General features: G+C 34.3%; 1 protein-coding gene across 1 annotated transcript in view; it reads left to right on the top strand.

The window, feature by feature from the left end:
* Window positions 1–6,237: 6,237 nt before the first annotated feature.
* Window positions 6,238–25,910, top strand: part of LOC126778826 (organic cation transporter protein-like) — a 38,304-nt gene continuing 18,631 nt past the window's right edge. Inside the window, exons 1-2 of the mRNA XM_050502527.1 lie at window positions 6,238–6,398; window positions 19,569–19,983. Coding sequence (XP_050358484.1) covers window positions 19,616–19,983 — 368 coding nt within the window. The 5' untranslated portion in view covers window positions 6,238–6,398; window positions 19,569–19,615. The remainder of the gene's footprint in view (window positions 6,399–19,568; window positions 19,984–25,910) is intronic.

A 25,910-nucleotide genomic window follows, 5' to 3' on the forward strand; every position in this document is an offset into this window, starting at 1 on the left:
TACTATAAAATAAACTTTATAACACTATTTTCAATTCTGTTCGTGGTTATAAGAATAAATGAACAAATAAAATTAACGATATTTAAGTTTTATGTTATATCAATTATATGTATAAAATCATTAAGCAATACGACTTTTTACTAAACACATGTTATATAGATAACTATTTTTCGCCCGCGGCCCTTAAAGGTGCAGTTGTTACTAGGGATTCCAGCTAAATACGTACCAAATTTCATCAAAATCGGTTCAGTGTTCTACCCGTGAAAGGTTTACAGGCAGAGTTAATTTCGCATTTATAATTATAACATTAGTATACATAGATATACTTTATTCATGTACTCTTTAGTATTAATAAAATAGCGTTAAGTTAATTTTGATTAGTAACGAGTAATTTTGAAACAACCTTATAAGCTAACAAGATCAAAAATACTGAGACATCAAGTCAACTTGTGACCCTTATCCAGTTTAATTTATAAATATAAAGTATTGTACTCGAAAGTAAGGTCGAATAACTTGTAAAAATAACTTTATATTTATAGATTACTTAAAAATAATATAACAAGTTGATACTAGCTACCCGTGCTGGCTTCTTGCATGTCTGAATTAAATATTTATATCGTAATACATAATGTACCTATCGGCTTAAGATGCACTCGTCAGTAAAGCTCCCATTCGGAGTAATGTCGTCCAACATCTTCAACAATCAGATTTAGCCAATTTTATTTATTTTATTTTACTGGTGGTAGAGCTTTGTGCAAGCTCGTCTGTGTAGGTACCACCCACTCATGTTCCGGTTTGAAGCGTGAATGAGCCAGTGTAATTACAGGCACAAGGGACATAAAATCTTAGTTCCCAAGGTTGGTGGCGCATTGGCTATGTAAGCGATGGTTGACATTTCTTACAATGCCAATGTCTAAGGGCGTTTGGTGACCACTTACCATCAGGTGGCCCATATGCTCGTCCACCTTCCTATTCTATAAAAAAAAAAAAATTACTCAAAACCTTATTCAAATTCAAACTATTTGTTTGCAAAATTGTAAGTACATTTCTCGTTACAATGGTTAAAATCGCGCCGCAACAACCATAAGATGGTATGCAAATGTCATATATATTTATTTATTTCTATTTATTTATTGACAAAATATAAGTAAACATTACAGGTTGAACCTAAAGCATTTACTTATTTAATTAATACACTTATTCCTTGACGAGCCGGTTGGCGTGGTTGGTAGAACACTTGCCTTTCACGCCGAAGGTTGTGGGTTCGATTCCCACCCAGGACAGACATTTGTGTGCATGAACATGTCTGTTTGTCCTGAGTCTGGGTGTTATTATCTATATAAGTATGTATTTACAAAAGAAAAAGTAGTATATGTAGTATATCAGTTGTCTGGTTTCCATAGCACAAGCTTTATACAAGCTTAATTTGGGATCAGATGGCCGTGTGTGAAAAATGTCCCAGGATATTATTATTATTATTCCTTAATTACATGATGAGTGATGGTGATGAGTTAAACAAGTCGAGGCTTGTATTCCAGGCCAGGACACCATTAAGCAAAGTCAACGCGCGTATCAAAGGTGACTCGCTCACCAATCGACAGCCAGGCACCGCAAATAGCTTGTGTCGACGAGCGTGAGTGTATTTGTCAGGAACGTTCAATGATATTAGCTCTAACACTGAGGGATTGAAAATGGTATCCCTGAGTAACAGGAATAAATAGCTTAGCAAGGCCATATGTCGTCGCACTTCGAGGGAATCGTATCCTATCATTCCTTGTACAAATGTACTAGGATAAAAATAAGGATACCCTACGAAGAATGCGTATTGCTTGTGGTAAAGCCACCTCAAGAATTTCTTTTGGAGTTTCTCCACCATGAGTTTGTATTTTACCTCATATGGACTTCAAATAACTGAGTTACTTTCTAACGTGCTTCTGATGAAACTGTTGTACAAAATTTTGACCGCAGCAACACTTTCAAGATTGTTTGACCTCAAAACAAAACCTAGGGATTTGTATGCCGTTTTAGTAATATTGTAAACATGGTCGGTAAAGCTCAGGTTATCACTCATCAAGACTCCTAGTCTTTGATAGTAGATTGCCGCCCTAGAACAACGTCTTTTAAACGATAGTCGTACTTGACTGACATGATATTATGGTACTACTATACTATGGTAATACTGGTGAATGATATTATAGAGCACTTTTCATCATTAAACATAAGCCCATTCCGCTTACTCCATTCTTCAACATTTTGGATGTCTTTTTGTAACATCAAGCAATCCGATGGCGTTTTGATTTTTAAGAATAATTTCAAATCATCTGAAAATAACAAACTATGAGCTGCACTAACATCATCAGGCAAAACGTTAATAAAAATCAGAAACTCAAGAGGCCTTAAATTGGAACCTTAACTTATTCCGAAAAACGTAAAATACGGTTCTGAGAGTTGTCCATTAAACTGCACATACTGCCTCCGGTTACGGAGGTAGCAGGAGAGAAATTGTAACAAGGCAGGAGTAAATCCGGCAGCTGCAAATTTACGGAGCAATAAGTCGTTATCGACCGTATCAAACGCCTTCCGGAAATCAAAATATGCAGTGTCAACTTGAAAGCCTCTATCCACCGCCATAGCAGTGTATGAGTAAAATGATAATAAGTTACTCGTAGTCGAACGACCAACTCTGAATATATATATATATGTATGAATGATGAATTATACATCTTAACCTTTCTCATGAATCACTCTATTGGTGAGAACCGAATGGATTATCAGTCTGTAGTTTTTGAGTTTATCGCGTTCAGACATACAGATAGGCAGTTGCGGCAGCTAATGTTATAAATGTAAAAATAACGCAAAACTTGCGCCTCCATTTAAAACGCGGGCGAAGCCACGATTTCAACATTACACGTCTCTTGTGACTGGATCTATTTTTTATGTTTTTTAACTCTTTTTTTATGTTGTGATCTTTGAACTATAATATGATAATACAAAGCGCTGTCAAAATGTTTTCCGTAGTTCTGTGGGCTCAACAGTGCCGCAAACTGATTTAGGAAACAAATACATAATCCGAAGTTAAGAGATGGGTTTTTCACATAGAAAGAAGGTCACAGAAAGAAAATGCAGTAAGCACCAAAAGCAAAAGAAAATGAAAGAGTTTTACAAGTGATACCTAGACAGCCCTAGATTATTTGGAAATACATATAATTAATAATCTAACTTTTGTCTTAATTACGAGTATAAATCAGAAAAATGTAAATATTAGAAGATATTTCATACATTTTTTAATCAGACAAAGCCCTCGAAAATACAATGTAGTTTACGTATAATATTTTATTTTTAACATTGAACTGGAATCACTCCATAAAATATCAAATAAATGATTATCAATTTTGCTCGATAATTCATTCACCGACCGCCGTGATTCGTATACACAGGACAACTGTATACAATAGATATTTTTACATGTTATCTTACATACAAACGTATCCCACGATATTCGCGCCATTCTCACGTTTATCGTTACTTCCTCACTATTTGTCCTTTTGAACAGGGTCAGAACCGGTTGAACCCAAAATACCAACTTACAAGCTCATTCCTCGTATTCGTTGCAATGCTTCGTTACATTTTTCTGTATTTTTTCATAGAAGGTAGGTCACCACCGCCCATAGACATTGGCATTGAAAGAAATATTAACCATCGCTTACATCGCCAATGCGCCACCAAGTTTTCCACCTTGGGAACTAAGATGTTATGTCCCTTGTGCCTGTAATTACACTGGCTCCCTCCCCCTCAAACCAAAACACAATACCAAGTACAGCTGTTTTGCGGTAGAATATCTAATGAGTGGGTGGTACCTACCCAAGCTTGCACATAGCCCTACCACCAGAAAATACCGAAAATATAATCATATTTATATATAATATAATACTAATATATATACGTTTATGACTATATTTTTAAAACCTCTTTCAGATTAGGTTGTCTGAAAGGGATGGCTAATTAGCGCGATACCCATTGTACAACACGTGTATTATTATTTTGTTAATCAATTTTAAATTATATATTGTTTAAAAATAAATGTAAAACTACCACCGATTATGGATACTTCGAGATGTATGGATCTATCGATAATGTCAAGAATTTCAGTAGTCATTTTTTTTCGAATTAATTAACATAGGTATGTAAACAAATAAAAAAGAAAACATTAAATTAAAAACGAATACAAAAATATATTTCCCTTTTTGGAAAAAACGAACTTGGCATTGAATCTCCTTGGCGTTTACTTTGAACTTGGCCCGTTTTATTTTCGATTTTAATTGTTGCCAATCACACGCCATTTTGAATACAAAGTGATTGCAATCTGGCCTCCGTCCGTCAAGACATACTAAGCACATTTGTTATATATTTACACGTTAATTTATATCTTTTAACTATTCGTTAACTATCGAACTTATAATATATGTATTATGAATACATTAAAAAGGTAAACAATCCTTTTATAAAAAAAAAAACATAAAAAAGTTTCTATACATTTATAACCTATTCATTCAAACCTGTAATGAGACGATATAAGCTGTAGGCGTAACGGCAAATGGGACCTTATCGTTAGTGGTCACCACCACCCAAAGATATTGTCGCTGTAAGAAATATTAACCATTCCTTATATTGTCGTACATATTGATATGAGTACAGGCACAAGTGATATCTTAGTTCCCAAAGTTGGAACATTGACGACCATAATACTCAATCAGATTGCTAATATAACAATGTAAGATTTATATTATATATTACTGAATAATATTGCCTTGTTGGTCTAGTGGCTTGATATAAGGCCGCAGTCCCGGAGGTCCTGGGTTCAATTCCCAGGTCGGGCCAATAAAAAGTTATTGGGTTTTTCTGTCAGAAAATTCTCAGTAGCAGCCCGGAGTCTTGAAGTTGGAAGTGTGTACACTCTCGTGCCTCGGAAAGCACGTAAAGCCGTTGGTCCTGCGCCTGAACTCTTTCCGGTCGTGTCGGATTGCCGTCCCATCGGATTATGAGAGTTAGGGAATAGAGAGTGCACCTGTGTTTGCGCACACACTTGTACACTATAATATCTCCTGCGTAGTTGGCCAATCTCTCTTGAGATTGGCCGCCGTGGCCGAAATCGGTCTGGCGGACATTATTATTATTGTTATTACTGAATACTTTTTTCATATTAAACAATATTAATCTACATTTTTTTAATCTGGCAACATAAAAATTGACAGATACTAAAAATATAAAATATCCTTTTATGGGAACCACGTTTTATTTCTGAGTCGAGATGAATTTAAAATGTAAGGGATGGTTAATATTGCTTAACATTTGTACAATTCGATAGCATTGTATGAGTTTGAGCCCATAACTCTAAGCCAACAAGGTCGATAAAGGTATAATAAAAGTATTCAGATTATAAAGTAATAAAATATTTTTTCTGTTGACTTCCTACAGGAAATTTAGAAGAAGTAGGAACTAAGCTAATTTATAATATAATTCGTCAACTATTTATATTGAGCCCTGAGGAATAATCGGTATTTTCTTTTCAATGTACTGTCACAGGAAGGGAGGTCATATTAAAATGGATTTAGTATTTATTATTGCGAATATAGAACGGGCTGCGTGTTCTTGAATTCACGTTTTAAAATCGCGAGAAAGAAATAATGTTAAAAATGTATAATTACATAAACACTTTCTTTTTTTGATAATAAAAAGTCCTTTCAAATTATACTTTTTAAATTCTCAATAAAAAAAGTAATAAAATTATGAAAAAAAGCATAAGATGGAATCGATATAATGTTTTATAAACGAAATTAATATTTTATAATCATTATAAGATATAGTACCTACATGGTTAAAAATGTAATTTATTAAAAAAATCAATCTAAAATATATTCATAATGTTTCATATGCTTTTACAAAATTAAATGCAAACCAGATTTGAAAATACATAGATTTTAATCGAAAACCATGATAAAACATTAATTATACAATATGTGTATATCCGGCATGAAAATACTTAAAAAATATTATAAAATTAAAAAAATAATAATAATATACACTTTTAAATAGTTCTATCTCTTTTTAATTTAATATTAAATTATTCTCACCGAGCCGAGTCAATGCTAAATCACAATGTTTTCAATGGTATAGCTTTATGCGATTATTTAAAAAGGTGATTGTTTGGCATCCATTCAGTTATGCAGTAGGCGCGGAGCGAGCCGCGTTTGCTCAATTAAAGAAAAAAAAAACAAGTAAATTTACGCGCGAAGACGTATAGTTACTTGTGTATCTGTGGTTATTGGAACTACGGCGTGTTGTGCTTTTTTAATTGGAGTGATTCGATATTTCTTTTCTTAACCGAAAATAATAGATCGGTAAGTTTTAGAACGATTTTTTTAAATTTTTTTTTTTTAACTTAAACTTGAATTCATTATATAGTCGTTTATTTTCATATGTTTTATTATGTGCCATCCTTATGATCTAGCTAAGCTGACTTAGAATCTAAAATGGCTTTGTTTACTTAAAAATAAATACTTAAATATTTAAATTCCTATGTGAAATATTTTTTTATTATTATTGACTTAATAGAATATCACAGTTTTGAAGTTCAATTAAAATCTTTAAACACAAACTTTTCATCAATATCGGTCCAATAGTTTTTCCTCAAAGATCTCCATTTTTTTTTTTCATAGATCGTTATCTATGAAAAAAAAATATTATTTAATAAATATAAATTAATATTTAAAAAAATATTATTTCTTTTATAAATCTCAAATTATACATCTGCGTGCGTGCGTGCATTCTGGTCTCGTTCTCTGTTATATTTTATTCCGATTCAGTTGTTTAATCATAATGAGGTAACCTGCAAACAGATGGAGTTTCTTTCATCATACAATATTAGTCTAGCTATAATTCGACAAGTAGAAATTCTAATAATTTTTTTGATTGATTTCATCAGAGGTGCTCTTGTTTTTCTTGAAAATATAGATCAAAATATTATTTGTATGTTACTCTCTACCGACGTTGTTGCAAATTGTATATTATATACTTTAAAAAATAATATATACATGATTACTACTTTACTGGTGGTAGGGCTTTGTGCAAGCTCGTCTGGGTAGGTACCACCCACTCATCAGATATTCTACCGCAAAACAGCAATACTTGTTATTGTTGTGTTCCGGTTTGAAGGGTGAGTGAGCCAGTGTAATTACAGGCACAAGGGACATAAAATCTTAGTTCCCAAGGTTGGTGGCGCATTGGATATGTAAGTGATGGTTGACATTTCTTACAATGCCAATATCTAAGGGCGTTGGTGACCACTTACTATCAGGTGGTCCATATGCTCGTCCGCTTTCCTATTCTATAAAAAAAAATACTCAAAAAAAAAATTACACAATGAAAACTTGTAAATGTTCTTTCACAATTATATGAAGAATTGATTTCCTAAAAATACTAACATCATTTCTTTTATTTATAAACCGCCTAAACTTGAAATTCCATATTTCTAACTTGATAGATGATTTTCTCTACAAAATTTCATCTCCTATTTAAACTAAAAGTAAAGCCTGTGAATATCCCACAGACGGGCTAAAGCCTCCTCTCCCTTTGAGGATAAGTATTGGAGATTATTTCACGCCATTACACATGCGACAGAATTTCAGTGATAATAGACACACGCTGATTGCCTCTTTATGTTTTGGTTATATTTACGAAGCATATTTTGCCTTTTGCCTATGAATTTAAAGAACTAACACAATAGAATATTATCTATAAACAAAAACCTAAACAGTTAAATATTTATTATTAGCATCAAAAATTTAAAAAAATCCGTACAAACTTTCACCATAAATTTAAATCTCTTACGGGATTTAACTACAAGAAATTATGTCTTTCCGCGCATAAACATTATAAATATAACTTTGAAAATTCTGTTTTTTAAGAACCCTTTACAATAATATATTTCTTGATCGACCATTTTGGCTCATACGTCGTACATATATACGAACGTTCTGCCCAAGATTTAACCCAACTGTGGGCTATAATAATATTTTTTACCTCTTAATTATAATCTGTGCTATTTTAATGAAATTTAAAATATTCTATATTCAATCAATGTCACTTTAAAGTATTTTAATGTTACCTGAGACAAAAACAACAAGACAAGACATAAGGCAAAAGAAAATTCTGTAATTATTCAAAATTAGCATTAAATAACATAAACTCTAACGTAACAAACTTGAAACTAATTACAGTACACGGTCGTGAAATGTCAGAAAGTGATATGCGACATTGACTATAATAATTATGACATTTCAAGGTAATACGGATCAAAATTGCGAGTCAACGTTAGCCATGAGTTTATTCCACCACGCTGCTCCTATGCGGGTTGGTGGAATACACATGTGGCAGAATTTCAGTGAAATTGGACACATGCCTGGTACCCTCACGATGTCTGCCTTCATTGTCATGCACGAGAAGAATTATAAACACTGTGCCACAAATATTAACTAATCAAATAAACACAAATTTTAAATAATTAAGTTTTCTGGGATCTTGTTGTAAAATAAACAACTATATTAATAAACGAAGAGTCGTTTTCTTGTGATGCTGAACTGAAAAAACTGTGAAACCAATATACATAAAACTTATATCAGAAGACACAGCGCGTTTTAGAGAACGGTTTAGTGTATAATACTATAGTATAAGTAGATGCGCTTCGCTGTTTCACGCGTTATAAATTTAGACAATTGACATGGCAAGCGTGAATTTAATATTCTTGCAAACATTTTTTTTTTATAGAATAGGAAGGCGGACGAGCATATGGGCCACCTGATGGTAAGTGGTCACCAACGCCCTTAGACATTGGCATTGTAAGAAATGTCAACCATCGCTTACATAGCCAATGCGCCACCAACCTTGGGAATTAAGATTTTATGTCCCTTGTGCCTGTAATTACACTGGCTCACTCACCCTTCAAACCGGAACACAACAATATCACTGATGTTTTGCGGTAGAATATCTGATGAGTGGGTCGTACCTACCCAGACGAGCTTGCACAATGCCCTACCACCAGTAACATGAAAATAAAATAATGTTAGTTACAAACATTTGATAGAAAATCTTCATTAACACAAGTATGCCATATTTTAATCAAGAAACAATGGATGCTGTTCCGTTGTTGAGGGTCAGTGAGTCGGTGTAATTACACGAGACACGTTAAATCTTTGCTTGCAAGGTTGGCAACACTTCATGCATGTCTAATGCTATCATTGCTGTCTATGTATTACAACACTAAATATTAGGCACATGAAAACTCAATGCTTGCCCGGACTTGAAGCAATGTCTGGTTAAAAGGCAATTATTCTAACCACTGAGCCTACTCGCTCATATACAAATATTATAATTCTAATGATATTAATGTAAAATTGAGTTCGTTTATTAAGTTCTCATATATTTACTTAACTTAACCGGAATACCCTTTTTACCGTTTTCCCCACCATCTACAATATGGGACCTTCAAGTCAAGAGTGAATAGGCGTCTTCTAGGCAAGCGCGCTCCGCCTTAGACTGTATCTTTACTTTCAGGGGTGATAAAAGTCAAGCGCTAGCCTACACATAAAAAAAAACTACTCAACCGTTGATCAACAAATCGCATACACGATGTCAGTGGTACAGACGACGCCTATCCTTCCTTTTATATACCTGATACCGACGGGATAAGTCACGCGCGATACTCAATTATATCAGAAAATGCGATGTAATGTTTTCAAATTCTGTGATGTTTTGTTTTATTGATACGAGGAGATAAGATTTCATCTAAACATTATCATTATGCTTCCTCCTTTATTAAATTATTTCGTGCAAAAATTCGTTATTTTAAATTTAAGTTTAGTTTTAAAACTGAAAAAAAACGTTTTATTGCGTTTTTTATTCATGCATGCGTTATATATATATGTATATATTGGTTACTACGGAAACAGAAGAAAAAATATACAACAATAACAGCAGAATAGATTAGAATAGAAAAACTTTATTACGCACATGTTTTATCAAGAAATCATACTACATATTAAAAACATGAAAACAACTAAGCTGATTGATATTGAACTTTCATATTATTTTAGTTTATACTTTCAGGATGAACACAGGTTATATAGTATGTTATCAGTATCAGTAACAGCCTGTTAATGTCCCACTGCTGGGCTAAGGCCTCCTCTCCCTTTTGAGGAGAAGGTTGTGGAGCTTATTCCACCACGCTGCTCCAATGCGGGTTGGTAGAATACACATGTGGCAGAATTTCAATGAAATTAGACACATGCAGGTTTCCTCACGATGTTTTCATTCTTACCACTGGGCCATCTCGGCTACTATGATATTGCCAATATGATATTGTAAAATAAGATGACGCCCCCTTTACGTGTATTTCTCACTCACTCACCCTTCAAACCGGAACACAACAAATACTATTTGATTTGTATTACTGTTTGATTGTAACCTGTGTGATATTTGTACCTACACAGACGCACAAAGTCCTATATATATATATATATAAATCTATCCGCATAAGACTTAAACATAATCTAAACGACACCAATTATATTATATAATAAAATTGTTTGATAATAGAGTTATTAGCTTTTTTATACACTTACCGACAGACGTCACAAGAAACGCTGTTAAAAGGTTGAATAGATGCGGCATTTTATAATAATATTACTTTTATAATGTTGTTCTTTTAAAGCAAAGCAGCGATTTTTCTTGTTCTTATATGTAGTTATAGCTTATAGCCACAACATTTTTTTCGATTACAATTTAATTTAAGTTAATTTTATATATAAATAAATCTTGCATATAAGAAGACTTCCATTGCTAGATTATGGAAAGTTATTAAATAATACTCTTTGTAAAACACGGTTACAATATTTGTGCACATCGCTGGTATGTGATGCCTCTCGTTCCCCCCTTCACCGCCTTGCTTTCACCCTGTTTTGCCATCACGAACACATTACCACAAAAATTATACGAAAAAAAAACTAAATAACATTTATAGTGATAATTGTTTTTCGTACCGTATCGATATGACGTCATCGGGTGCATAGATTATTACGTTATTTTTTTTTATTTAATGTTTGTACGTCATGTACTATTAACTAAATCGTTTTAATAGAAACTAGTTTTCGCTTGCGGCGTCGCCCGTGTGTTTGAGGGGTTAGCAGGTGTTAAATTTTAGAAAGTAGTCTATATCATCAAAATCGTTTCATTATTCTAGCCACGAAAGTGTAACAGATAGAAATATTTTGGCATTTATAATATTACAGAATAAAAAGCTATAATATTTCCTTAAAATATTTTCTTTAGTTAAGCATATTAAGCATTTAATTAGTTAATAATAATTATAATAATATCCTGGGACATTGTTCAAGCAGAGTTTGTACCATGGAAACCAGACAACTGATATACTACATATACTACTTTTCTTTTGTAAATACATACTTACATGTATAGATAATTACACCCAGACTCAGGACAAACAGACATGTTTATGCACACAAATGTCTGTCCTGGGTGCGATCGAACCCACAACCTTCGGCGTGAAAGGCAACTACCAACCACGAAAACCGGCCCGACAAATTAAATGATTAATATAGCTTAATTAATTAAAATCAGTGAGCAATTATAACACCTCCAAATTGTTTTGAATCAATGGCTGTGGCTTCGTGATTACCAAGTATTGAGGTCATTGTAATCATAAGAGAATTAAAAGTTGTACAATTTTCGTACTTATTAGATTAGAATAAGGGTGGATTTTGTTTGAACTCGATTGCATCTTAAAACTAGAACTAGGTTAATACTAGGAGTCTATGACCTCGGATAATCGATGATTCATCTCGATTAAATGTTCGATTCTCTATCAATAAAAAGTCCATATGGATTGATGATTATTTTTAGAAAGCCTTAAAATGTATATATCTGATATAATTATTTGTTTGATTATTACTATGTACTAGCAAAACTCGCGGCTTCGCCAACGTGACGTTGAGTTTAATAAAGCCTGTAAAATCAACCATTTTAACGTATATAATTGCCGAGATGGCCCAGTGGTAAGAACATGCGAATCTTAACCGATGATCGTGGGTTCAAACCCGGGCAAGCACCACTGAATTTTCATGTGCTTAATTTGTGATTATAATTCATCTCGTGCTTTACGGTGAAGGAAAACATCGTGAGGAAACCTGCATGTGTCTAATTTCACTGAAATTCTGCCACATGTGTATTCCACCAACCCGCATTGGAGCAGCGTGGTGGAATAAGCTCCAAACCTTCTCCTCAAAAAGAGGAGAGGAGGCCTTTAGCCCAGCAGTGGGACATTCACAGGCTGTTACATCATTACATCAACGTATATAATTATACAATTATACATATATAATAGTAATTTGGGGTTTGGTAACTCGCAAATGACAATATTGACTTAAAAATAGATAGATATGAAATCGCAGACTGATATTTCAATTTCATTTATTTGTATATATGTAATATTATATACCGTCTGTGAAAAGAGTTAGTAGACGTAGAAAATACTTGGTTGTAGGGGCATATGCCTGTCTACCTACATATCAGATATTCTAACGCTAAAGAGCAATAAGTATTGTGTGGTTTTAAGGGTTAATAAAGTTATCCACTTCAAGCCACATCGCTTCTCAACGGACACGCTATATTCAATGAGCCAGATACTGACTGTCAGACAAATGTATATCCAACGTATCATTCTTAAAGCTCATAAATCATTAAAATTCATTAAATCCAGTTCATTAAACAGAAGAATAAAACATAAAATTGCTGAAACGTATGGTGCTAAGACTACCTTTGCTAGCAACCAATATATAACACGTTCTGCGTAACTTTATAATAAAATTAATAAAATTCTAAACATATATCCCGAACAATATTTTAACGTCAAACAGAAATTATTTGAATGGTTAAAAACAAAAACATACGATGACACCGAATTAATTCTTTTTCATAAAACATAATCTAATCTACTGTAATCTACACATACACCCACCTACACACACACACACACACACACACACACACACACACACACACACAAACAAGTAAAATTCATTTTGATATAATGTTAGTTTACCTACTGATTGTGAGTTTTAGTATATAGTAAGATATTGTTTATTCTTTTTAAGAACATGGACAGAATTGTATGTTATGGAAGAGCGGGTCCTTCTGTCACGAGTATTATATTATACTCACTAGAGGGTCCCAACCTTTATTTGCTATGTACAGCTTGATAAAGAATAAACTATTTTTTTCATTTTCATTTTTCATTTTCAAGGGTTAGTGAGCCAGCGTTACTACAGGCACAAGGGACATAACATCTTAGTTCGCAAGGTGGCGCATTTGTGGTAAGGATTGGTTAATATTCCTTACATCTTCCAATATCTATGGGTAGTAAAGTGACCACCTAACATCAGGTGGCCCAGTTGCCTATCCGCTTTCCTATATTGTAACGAAAAAAGAACATAACATATAACCTATACGTGAGCGACCACTCAAAAACCAACATTTGAATGTATAGTTCAATTCAACTATGCTTTACCTCGGCCAATTTTCAACAGTGAACGTACGACGTTACGATATCTTAGATCCTTGATCGTAGCGTACACTTGATTTATTACCGCTTAAGGATGCGTCCACACGGACAACAGCCCTGAACTCGCCCCTCTATTACGAGAGAGAGGATAGTGTCTATTTACGCACTAACTGGAAGGCTATAATTTAACAGGGGACACGTGACAGTTGTATGAAACTTTTGTCAATTTTCAAACTAGGAATATCAATTTTTTTGTATTTAGAATTGTTATTCAGAATATTGGTTACAAATTTAAAAAAAAGAAACACTTCAGCACTTTTCAAAAATTACAAATTAGCTAGTTATTAAGTAACTTCAAAAATAAATGATATCCCACCAAAAACACTTATGTAAAATAACGCTAAGATGAGTACACATTACTGATCTTAAGGAGGGCCAAGCTACTCTACACCCCCTTTTTTTTCACGCAGTGGAAACCTTCAGAAAGGTACCCGGGTCCTATGGGGGTGGAACCGTTTTTGCTTTGAATCCAAAACCATAATCTAGGACATTTTACTGGTGGTAGGGATTTGTGCAAGCTCGTCTGGGTAGATACCGGGGCAAAATAGCAGTACTTGGCATTGTTGTGTTCCAGTTTGAAGGGTGAGTTAGGTGTGTCTGTAACATGGCTCACAAGGAACATAACGTCTTAGTTCCCAAGTTTGGTGGCACATTTTCGATGTAAGCAATGGTTACCATTTCTTACAATGTCAATGTCTATGGGTGTTGGTGACCATCAGGTGGCCCATATGTTTGTCCGATTTTCTATTGTATAAAAAAATAAAAATAAAACATTTTTCGCTAGCCACTAGACGAGGAAGTAATTAAACTTTAACATATTTTATTTTGCAAATGGTAATGATTTTAAAGCTGATTAGTAATTAAATTCTTATCTTTGTCTGATATCTGTAATATGACAGTATAAGGGTAAAAGTACACACAAGGGATAACATCGCAGTAACCAAGGTTGGTGGCACATTGGTGATGTGTTTGTTAATATTTGTTACAGTGCATTGGCACTCTGGTCTATGGACAGTGGTCACTTATTATCAGGTGTCCTTTCCTGTCCCAGTCCAGTTACCCAACTCTTTTAAATTAAAAAAAATGAACTAATTACGCTGACGATTCTCAACCAAAAAATGCCTTTGGAACATTACGGATGCTCGATGAGAAATACGTGTAAAGTCACTTTGAATAAAAATATATTACTTTATTTTCATTTATATAAATATAAAACAAAAACTGAGTGACATATCAACACACATCCCAAACTAATGTCGCTAGCAACATGAGAATTTGCATACGAGTTCCTTTTACATAGTACGTTAATTAGTATACCTATAAAGGGCATGAAAGCTTGTATAAAAATCCTTCATTTCTGAAGAAGGATCTATGTAAATTGGTATTTAACAATTTTGATTTATGACGCGAGTAAAGCGAATTGTTTATATGTAAAAAAACAATAAATTTTAACCGACTCGGAATTTACAGTGACCTTATACAATCTAGCCAGCATTCAACTGGAATTACGAGATAGTAGACTATACTGCACTGTACTGGTTATCCAGGAAAATGAAAGTATTCAAGGCAAACGCGATCAAACACACATACTGTTCGTACTACTTACCATATCACTTCTATTTAACACGCTGTATTAATTAAATCAATAAATATAACAATCTAAACCTTTATTGATAAAGCAAATACAGTCGAAAATCGCTTAGCATTTGTCGATAAAACATATGCCTTTCTTTAATTGAGTTTAGCCTTCAGGTTCAATAATTAAAGTATTTAAAAATGTTGCAATAAATTAGTGATTTATATAAAATAATTATAAATTATAATTATGATTCTTCAGCGGAACCGTGATGGCTCAGTGGTTAGAACACGTGAATATTAACATAAGATTAATGTTCGAACCCGATATTACGCTTTATGTGTTGCTAATAAGCCGAGATGGCCCAGTGGTTAAAACGCGTGAATCTAAACCGACGATCGTGGGTTCAAACCAGGGCAAGCACCACTGAATTTTCATGTGCTTAATTTGTGGTTATAATTCATCAATACTTGATATTGTTGTGTTCCGGTTTGAAGGGTGAGTGAGCCAGTGTAATTACAGGCACAAGGGACATAAAATCTTAGTTCCCAAGATTGGTGGCGCATTGGCTATAAGCGATGGTTGACATTTATTACAATGCCAATATCTAAGGGCGTTTGGTGACCACTTACCATCAGGTGGCCCATTTGCTCGTCCACCTTCCAATTCTATAAAAAAAAAAAAAAACTCGTGTTTGACGGTGAAGGAAAACATCGTGAGGAAACCTGCATGTGTCTAATTTCTTTGAAATTATGCCACATGTTAATTCTACCAACTCGCATTGGAGCAGCGTGGTAAGCTCCAAACCCTCTCCTCAAAAGGGAGAGGAGGCCTTAGCCCAGCAGTGGGACAAACACAAGCTGTTACTGTACTGTTACCGTTGCTAATAAATTCTAAATAATATATTCTAATCTAAACCTAGATTCGTATTCGCATATCAAATATGGGTTTTTAAATGATATTTTTATATAATATCTTACGTATATTCGAACGGTTTCCGTTATATTATGTAAATTTTAATCATTTCGACTTTATGTACAATGTCACGGTCCCACATGGCTCTGACCGGTCGTTGAAAAATTTAAAATATGTTTTAATGAAAATGATTTCAAAATATGCGTTAATTGTATGTGACCTTAGCGTTTCTATGAATAATAATTACGAATCCAAAAACCTATGATCAGTTAGTGAAAATATTTTATTAAATATGATATTTATAAAAAATTAATTTTATTAGTGCTTTGTACTTTTCATAATATATTTTAATAATATAATTAACCTTATATGTACAGTACAGTAACAGCCTGTTAATGTGTCACCGCTGGGCTAAAGCCTCCTCTTCCTTTTTGAGAAGAAGGTTTGCAGCTTATTCCACCACGCTGCTCCAATTTAATAATTAAGTACATGAAAATTCACTGGTGCCCGGGCTTGAACCCACGATTATTATTATATTAGTTAATAATCACGCGTTCTAACCACTTTTTTTTTCACGCAGTGGAAACCTTCAGAAAGGTACCCAGCTCCCATGGAGGGGGGAACTGAGTTATGTGGGATTCTTACCCACTAAAACCGTTTAACCTTACGTTTTAACCACTGGGCCATCTCGACTTGTTGTATTATATTAAATCTTATATGGTGAATATATAATTAATTAAATCTAATTAAAAACAATTTTTGAATAAAATAAAATAATAAAGCTAAAATTATTATTTAAACATTTAAAAATTAACATTTTAAAGTATATAAATATAGCACAATACAGTATTATTATAATTTGACATTTTTAGTTAAAGTAATAATAATTACTTCCTGTTGCGCGGGATGTATGGCGCACGTGTCGTTCATATGAAATCGAAATATATTCAAATAGACTTTAACAAATACTTATGAATCGTCAAGCGCTACCACCGGCTCGGAATGTGGATTCTACCGAGAAGAACCGGCAAGAAACTGTGATCTATTGGCTTGCCTTGTCGGTGCTATACCGCGGGCAAACGGCAAATATCAACCAACACGCAGTGAACTATTAGAATTAATTCTAAACCATCCTTAAAGGTATCCTTCTCCTCAAAAGGGAGAGGAGGCCTTAGCCCAGCAGTGGGACATTAACAGGCTGTTACTGTACTGTACATCCTTAAAGGTATAAAGACATTTGGGAAAATTATGGGCAATTACTCTTAACTGATATAAACAATTTCAAACGGACAGACGTCTTGCGTAGTATTTACTTATTTTGATACCAAATTCTAAGGATTTTACTTCGTGCAAGCCCGTCGTGGTAGGTAGCACCCATCAGATATTCTACCGCAAAACAGCAATACTTAATATCATCGTGTTTCGGTTTGAAGGGTGAGTGAAACAGTGTATCTACAGGCACAATCAATCAACAGCCAATCGTTGTCCACTGCTGAACATAGGCCTCTCCCAAGGTGCGCCAAAGCTCCCTGTCCTCCGCCTTCCGCATCCAGTTGGTGCCCGCCACCTTCTTAAGGTCGTCGGTCCACCTGGCTGGAGGGCGCCCTACGCTGCGCTTGCCGATTCGCGGTCTCCACTCTAGGACTCGTCTGCTCCAACGGCCATCGGTCCTACGACATACGTGACCAGCCCACTGCCACTTCAGCCTGCTAATTTTGCAAGCTATGTCGGTGACTCCGGTTCTTTTCCGGATAATCTCATTTCTGATCTTATCCTTCAAAGATACTCCGAGCATAGCTCGCTCCATAGCACGCTGAGCGACTTTGAATTTGTGGACTACAGGCACAAGGGACATCAAATCTTAATTCCCAAGGTTGGTGGCACATTGGCGTTGTATTGAATGGTTGTCATTTATTACATTTCAACTTCAGTCTAGCTCCAGGGTACTAGCAGCATATCAATTTCGTTAATATTGGACATTGTTAAGGTTTTACTTAGAGCGTCCGTTCTGGCAAGTTTTGAGTCAAAAATATAATTTTATTTTCATTCATAATTCGAATTAATAAAATTAGGCATTTTTTACGACTATTGAAAAACCGAAAACCAATTTTGCATATAAGTAATATGGTTAGTAGCAATATAATTTTTTATGTTTATAAAAACATAAAAGTACTACGTCCATTTTTGTAATATATTACAATTATAAATACTACATTAACATGTAAATGTTGCAAATTATGATCGTTAAAAATTAAAAAAAAAACCAAACATTTTGTCTCTAAAAGGAATATTAATTATATTTTACTAATTTTCGCAAAAAGTATTGGTATAATATAATTTCAACATATTTTTTTCAATTTTCAAGGTTAACTACAGATAATGTAAGAAATATATAAAAATGTTGCCATATCAAATTATGATAAATAAATTTATATGTCAATCACGCGGAAGTATAATTATGTATTAAAACTGAATACAGGAAGACATACATATGCATACATATATAAATTAGCTGAGAGGCAACGGCGTAGAAGATATATCGTTTATTTTTATTATATTAGCTTAGTAGACAGGCAAGTGGACCTGATGATAAGTGGACACTAAGGAGTATCAATGTTGGCCTTGTAAGAAATATTAACCATCCCTTACATCGACAATGCGCCACCAACTTTGGGAACTATGATGTTATTTCTCTTGTAGTAGTTACACTGTCTCACTCACACCTCAAATCGGAACACAACTACATTACTTAATGCTTGCTATTTGGTTTATAATATATGATAAGTGGGCACCTACTCAGACGGGCTTGCACAAAGCCCTACTAACATCATAATAAAAGCGTAGCGTGCCAAGTGTCTGCAAATACTGAAATCTCTATACCACGATCATAACCAATTAAAAGACAGCAATTCGACATCAGCGCGAGAGAACCATCTTCCAAACTCTAAGCTGACACAATAAATTTATTAGCACTAAAGTTCAATATCGGTCTGATTTGGAACTTAAACCCGTGGCTGCATCTAATCAATTACAGGCTACTATTGGGTATCCAACCCGCATTGGCATAGCATGGTGTAGAACCTCAAAGCCATAAAGGAAGTCTTAGCCCAGAAGTGGTATAATTTCAGATTGCTACTATTATTATTTAAAAAAATTGATATTAGTATATATTTGACTAATAGACTTTACTATTAAAGTTAGCATCTGTGTTTTTGAATTGCACATAAAGATTTATGTGTTATCTTTTGTTTATGTTATTGTTATTTCTGTTTTTCTCACGGGGTTATACTAGTAATTATATATTAATGAAGTGCATACATTATTATATATATAATCGAAAAAATAATTCCAAGTTAATATATTTCAATTAAGTTTCCTTTGTTACAGATATCAAGTCCAGCTTACAATAGGGCACATAGTACAAAGCATACAAGATGGCGCCACAAGAGCGAACTTCATGCTGCGAAGAGGACTCCCGTCAATCCGGGTCCATAGATAACAATCTTTCAAACATCGACCTATCAGGCAGTTTCATCAATAAGGGCTTCACGAATGACAGCACAGACAATACAGCTACAAAAGGCACAAATAACGAAGAAAATAGGAAAAAAGTCACCGATTTTGATGATCTGTTGCCATATGTTGGTGAATTCGGAATATATCAGAAGATCTTGTTCTTAATGATGATACCATTCGCCTTCTTCGTTTCATTCGTGTATTTCTCACAAATCTTCATGACCATCGTCCCGGAACAGCATTGGTGCTGGATTCCGGAGCTCGCCAATTTGACCGTGGAGGAAAGGTGAGTGCTCTCAGCTTTTAATGTATTATAGTTTCACTTTGTGCAAGTCTATCTGGGTGGGTACTATCCAGTGATCACTTATTCAACCACTAAACAGTGATTCCGAATATTGTTGTGTACCGGTTTAAAGGATGAGTGAGCCAGTGTAACGACAAGCACAAGATACATAGAATCTTAGTTATTCGTTTGGCACTTAAATGAGTGCCTAAATAATAAAAAAACTGCTACATTCATACAATTCATTTTAATATTATTATGAATTATCAAAAGGTCCGAGTGTTTCCATTGCAAACATTAGAAAGGTATAAATTGGACCCAGAGACGAATGTCTAAGCAGTATTTTCAGTATTTTCCGCTACGCCTCCGGCCTTTAATATTGCTATCCCCACGTAAGACGGGGCCAATAGTTCAACGCATAGCCTGTCATTATTAATACCATTAAAAATAGTATATCTTGCTAATTACAGGCATACACGGCTTTGTGATTGTTTATGGTTAAGATTTTTTTTTAAAACGCCTGAAACTACAGAATAATAAATTATGTTATTTTTATAATATATAAAATTGAAATAAAAAAAACAAAATACACATTATAACTTTATAGAAAAAAACACCGTCCTGTGGCATTGTACCCAAGACGCTAGCACTATGCCTCTCTGCACCGCTAGACTCGGCCTTTGAGCTAAACAAGCGCCAGCTTTTACTGATGGTAGGGCTTTGTGCAAGTTCGTCTGGGTAGGTACCACCCGCTCATCAGATATTTTACCGCAAAACAGCAGTACTTGGTATTCTTGAGTTCCGGTTTGAAGGGTGAGTGAGCCAGTGTAATTACAGTCACAAGGGACATAACATCTTAGTTCCCAAGGTTGGTGGCGAATGGTGATGTAAGCAATGGTTAATTTCTTACAATACCAATGTCTATGGGCGTTGGTGACCGCTCACCATCAGGTGGCTCATATGTTCGTCTACCTTCCTATTTTATAAAAATATATATATATCAACCTGACACGACCAGATAGAGTTTAGGCGCAGGATTAAAAGCTTTACTTGCTTTCCGGCCGAAAAGCCGAGATGGCTCAGTGGTAAGAACATGTGAATCTTAACCGATGATCGTGGGTTCAAACCCGGGCAAGCACCACTGAATTTTCATGTGCTTAATTTGTGATTATAATTCATCTCGTGCTTTACGGTGAAAGAAAACATCGTGAGGAAACCTGCATGTGTCTAATTTCACTGAAATTCTGCCACATGTGTATTCCAACAAACCGCATTGGAGCAGCGTGGTGGAATAAGCTCCAAAACCTTCTCCTTAAAAAGAGGAAAGGAGGCCTTTAGCCTAGCAGTGGGACATTCACAGGCTGTTACGGGTACGGTTGCTGTCCGAGACCCGAGATTCAAATCCAGAACCTCACGATCTAAAGCATATCAAACTAGATAACTAAACAGTATTAAATAATAATTAATGTAATGAACACTTACATTTCATAGAATTAATAATTGTAAATTGTAAGGTTGAACTTAAAAAGGTCAGGCATGCAAATAATCAAATACGAGCAATTACAGCGCGCATTAGTGACGCATATGTGATCAGATAAAATAATTTATCAAAACGCTTATTTGAGTCCGACTGTAATCGTTTAAAATCTTATACAACACAGATTTACAACTACGACTTCAAGGTTTGCAGTTGTTAATCTGTCTAGCGTTATAAAAAACCATTTTTTTTATAGAATAGGACGGTAGACGAACATATGGGCCACCTGTTGGTAAGTGGTCACCAAACGCCCTTAGACATTGGCATCGTAAGAAATGTCAACCATCGCTTACATAGCTAATGCGCCACCAACCTTGGGAACTAATGTTTTTTGTGCCTTGTGCCTGTAATTACACTGGCTCACTCATCCTTCAAACCGCAACACAACAATATCAAGTACAGCTGTTTTGCGGTAGAATATCTGATGAGAGGGTGGTACCTAGACGAGCTTGCACAAAGCCTTACCACCAGTAAAATGAAATTCCAGTGGTATTGGGTTAAATCAAAATTAATGTCATTTGTAAAGTCATCAAACGGTAAAAGCTTAATTTTCTGCCACACATATTAACGTTCCCGTTTTGTTCAAATTTGCGTTGACGTTTTTCTATCGTCGTTTCGTCTGAAATTTTGATTTCTATCATTAATTTCATTATTACAATTTACATTAATCATGCCGCGTTGGCTGAGTGGTAAGAACGCGTGAATCTTAACCGATGATCGCATAATCGAACTTATATCATGAATACGAAAGTTTGTGTGTGTTGCAAATATTTATCACAGCTTTGGTACTAAAATATGACATAATTACGATATTTTGGCCTTTTTATCCCTATGAACCGTCTTCGATTATGATGCGGGCGAAGCCGTGTGCCAAGCTCTTGTCGTCAATATACATAGATAGAATTTGGAGTTAATTTTCATTCGTCACATGCAGGATTCCTCACAAACATGAAAATTAGGTTTAACTTGCCCTGGTTGCACAGTCTTCGGATAAGTTTCTGGCGTATTAACATTCCGTTTGAGACACAGAAAATGTGCTTGCACAATCAATTTAGAACGTATTACATGTACACGCCAAGGTGATGACGTGTACATACCGGCTACGTTATATATTTATTATATATACTAGCTATTCGTCTCGACATTACTGGTAAATAATATCCTGGGACATTTTTCACACACGGCCATCTGATCCCAAATTAAGCTTGTACAGAGCTTGTACTATGGAAACCAGACAACTGGTATACTATATATACTACTTTTCTTTTGTAAATACATACTTATATAGATAATTACACCCAGACTCAGGACAAACAGACATGGTCATGCACACAAATATCTGTCCTGGGTGGAAATCGAACCCACAACCTTCGGCGTGAAAGGCAAGCATCCACCAACAACGCTAAGCGGCTCGTCAAAATAAAGGTTTCATGTTATATATAAAGCAATAATTTGATATCGAGCTAAAATGTTTTTGTGTATACCAATAATATAAAAGTGAGTTTGTTTGTTGTTTATGTATTTGTTTGTTACGCTTTCATGTTTTAACTAAACCGATCATTATGAATTTTCATACACGTTTTCGGTACATAAAAGGACAAAGGTTATCTAAAACCTCTCCCCTCTTACAGACGAAGCCGCGGAGGGTATCTAGTATATTATAGTTTTGGGAACGATTGCTGAAAAGCGCTTCAACCAAAAACTCCGTGGTTATACTTATTTCAAAATACAATAATATACTTAGTCTGTTTCGTTCCTGAAACTATTTACTATAGTATCTAAATAAATAAAAATATTTTTTGTCTGTTTGTCCTATTTACGTTCCTAACATTGATCCGATTGTGATGAACGTACGACCAGCAATGTTTTAGTCCAAAAAAAAACAACTTTGTATGTTTATTCATCAATCAAGTTAACCCTAATGCTACCTCTGCAAAAAACGGTTAGCTGTATAATTATCATATAAAAACTCCGAATCATTTATCTATAACCAAACCTTTTGCGTAAATTTGTAAACAAAAACGAAACAAACAACTGAACTTCTTATAATATTAGTATGATTACAAAACAGCTGATCTTGATATATTTTATAGTTGAAGGAATCTTCACAATGCGATCACTTATTGCAACGTTTCATTCATTACTGTGTTATTACATAGCTAAACACAATTAATATTTAAATATTTATTTACTTAAAAATCGTTTACATTGACTTCTTAATTAATATATACTAAATAGCATTAGACGGTGAAAAGAACGCTATCAGAATGGCAATTTTGATTATAATAAATAAAATTAATAAGCCTTATATTTCTTACTAAAAAACAAAATCATACATACATTCCTGTAAGAATATTTTTATTATTAACTTGCTACGCTCGGAAGAACCCGCTTCGTTCTTGAACGTGAAGGGGTCAACTACAATTCCGATTACCTGGGCGAGAACAGAAAAATCTAATACGTATTTATTATCCCAACCAGCGGTTTGAACCTAAGACACGGGGATCTGCAGCCTCATATTTATTCACTAGACCAACGTGGCTGTCTTTTATTACACTTAAGTGGCTCTAGCGCTGCTAGAGCTAGGGTGAAATTTGAACGAACGCGCCAACACTCGGTAGATTAAAAGAAAATTTGAGAGGAAAAATTATACACCTGCTTTCAAATCCCGTATGGTATTCCTTTCGATAGTTTTCGAGTTTACCGCGTTCAGACAGACAGACGCGGCGGAGGGACTTTGTTTTATATAATGGCTCTTTATGTATATTCACTCAATATATTAAAATAAAACCGCATATTTTGCTATATAGAGTTCACAGCTAGATAAAAAAACTAGGAAGTTTTTTAAATATTTATTATATACAATGTATGTAGTTTTTATTGAATAAATAGACCTTGTACTTGTACGTGATATTGAATAAATTAAAACATCGGTTAACTTGTATTACCATAAACAAAATATTAATTAAATAATTATACGGTATTTCGCCACTGGCAAACTCGATGATTGCAGATGACGTTAATGTCCTTGAAACAATACGTTATCTTATTTATGTTTTATCAAAAACAGCTTCTGGTTAATGTAAGGTCAGGTTTCAGGGGAAACCACCACAGCATTCGAAAATGTCTATCTACTAATCACTCATTTCTTAAAAACTCCGTGTAAACTCTGACAGCGCAGTACCGTTATATAAAAAAATAATTTACATCATTCGCTGGATTATATGAGGCAGTATTGCGCCATAAATATCCTATTGTTCTTCCATAGCCTTCAAAGTAGAAGAGATTCCGACGCTGTTCTACTGCGGTTAAAAATCAGAGACTTCTTATTCAATACAAAGATTTTCCTCCATCGTTAAACATCCAACGAATTCTAAGCAGTACTTGAAAACTGAGGTGCTTATTAGAATTATACGCGTCGACCTTCGATTCTGTTTTATAAGTAAAAAAAAAAACGAAAATAAGTTTTCCAAATATAAATGTGAGAGATGGAAAAGCAACCCGGAAACATTTCAAGTGCAACACCAACGGCTTTACATGCTTTAAAGTTACTTATTACTTCAGAATATCAGAATATAAGCTACTTGTTTTCCTAGTGGGTTCCCCCACATGTTGAGGGGCGGGCAGGTATTAGGTATAAAAAAGAAGCTGATGAACTTCCTTATGTAAATAAAAAATAATAAAATTCCTAATGATTAAAAAAATACACAAACCCATTTTTTCTGGTATAGACGCTTTAGATTACAAGAGGATATAGATTTCGAAGCATGTTATTCTCTGAAGAGCTCTGACGTCACTGAATCGTTAAAGCGTTAGTGACCGCAATTCTTCAAATCATTCAACAAACAAACGAATTACATAGAAACATGTACTTGTATGATGTGTGTAAAAAGATTATATTGTTCGGAGATCCGGGTTCTCGTTGACCTTATCAGGTCAAGATGAAACGAATCACCCCAATAAAAGACTCGTCTCCGTGGGCATATTTTGTCAGAAAGTCCTTAGTGCTTGTCGTATTATCTCTACACTATTATTTATATATTTATACTATATATTATAGCTCTGTTTTTATTTTGTTAAAAAAAAATTAAAACACGTACAGAGAAATACAAAATCATTCAAAAGCAAACACAACTTGCTGGAAATAAATAAGTGTGAACACCTAATTAGATTTTAATTAGAAATAGAAAATAACTAACATCCGAAACAGCGTAAGAACTTATAAATTAAATAATAAATTTTGTTATACAGTTTCACATTGTATAAAAAAATTAATATAAATAAATTACTGCAAATATATATACTATAGACTAAGGTTAACTATATTTTTTTAAATATAAAGTCACTTACATTTGAACAACATAATGAACAGTGAAATATAGATATGGTCCCC

The sequence above is a fragment of the Nymphalis io genome, chromosome 27 (genome assembly GCF_905147045.1).
Source record: "Nymphalis io chromosome 27, ilAglIoxx1.1, whole genome shotgun sequence".
Lineage (NCBI taxonomy): Eukaryota > Metazoa > Arthropoda > Insecta > Lepidoptera > Nymphalidae > Nymphalis > Nymphalis io.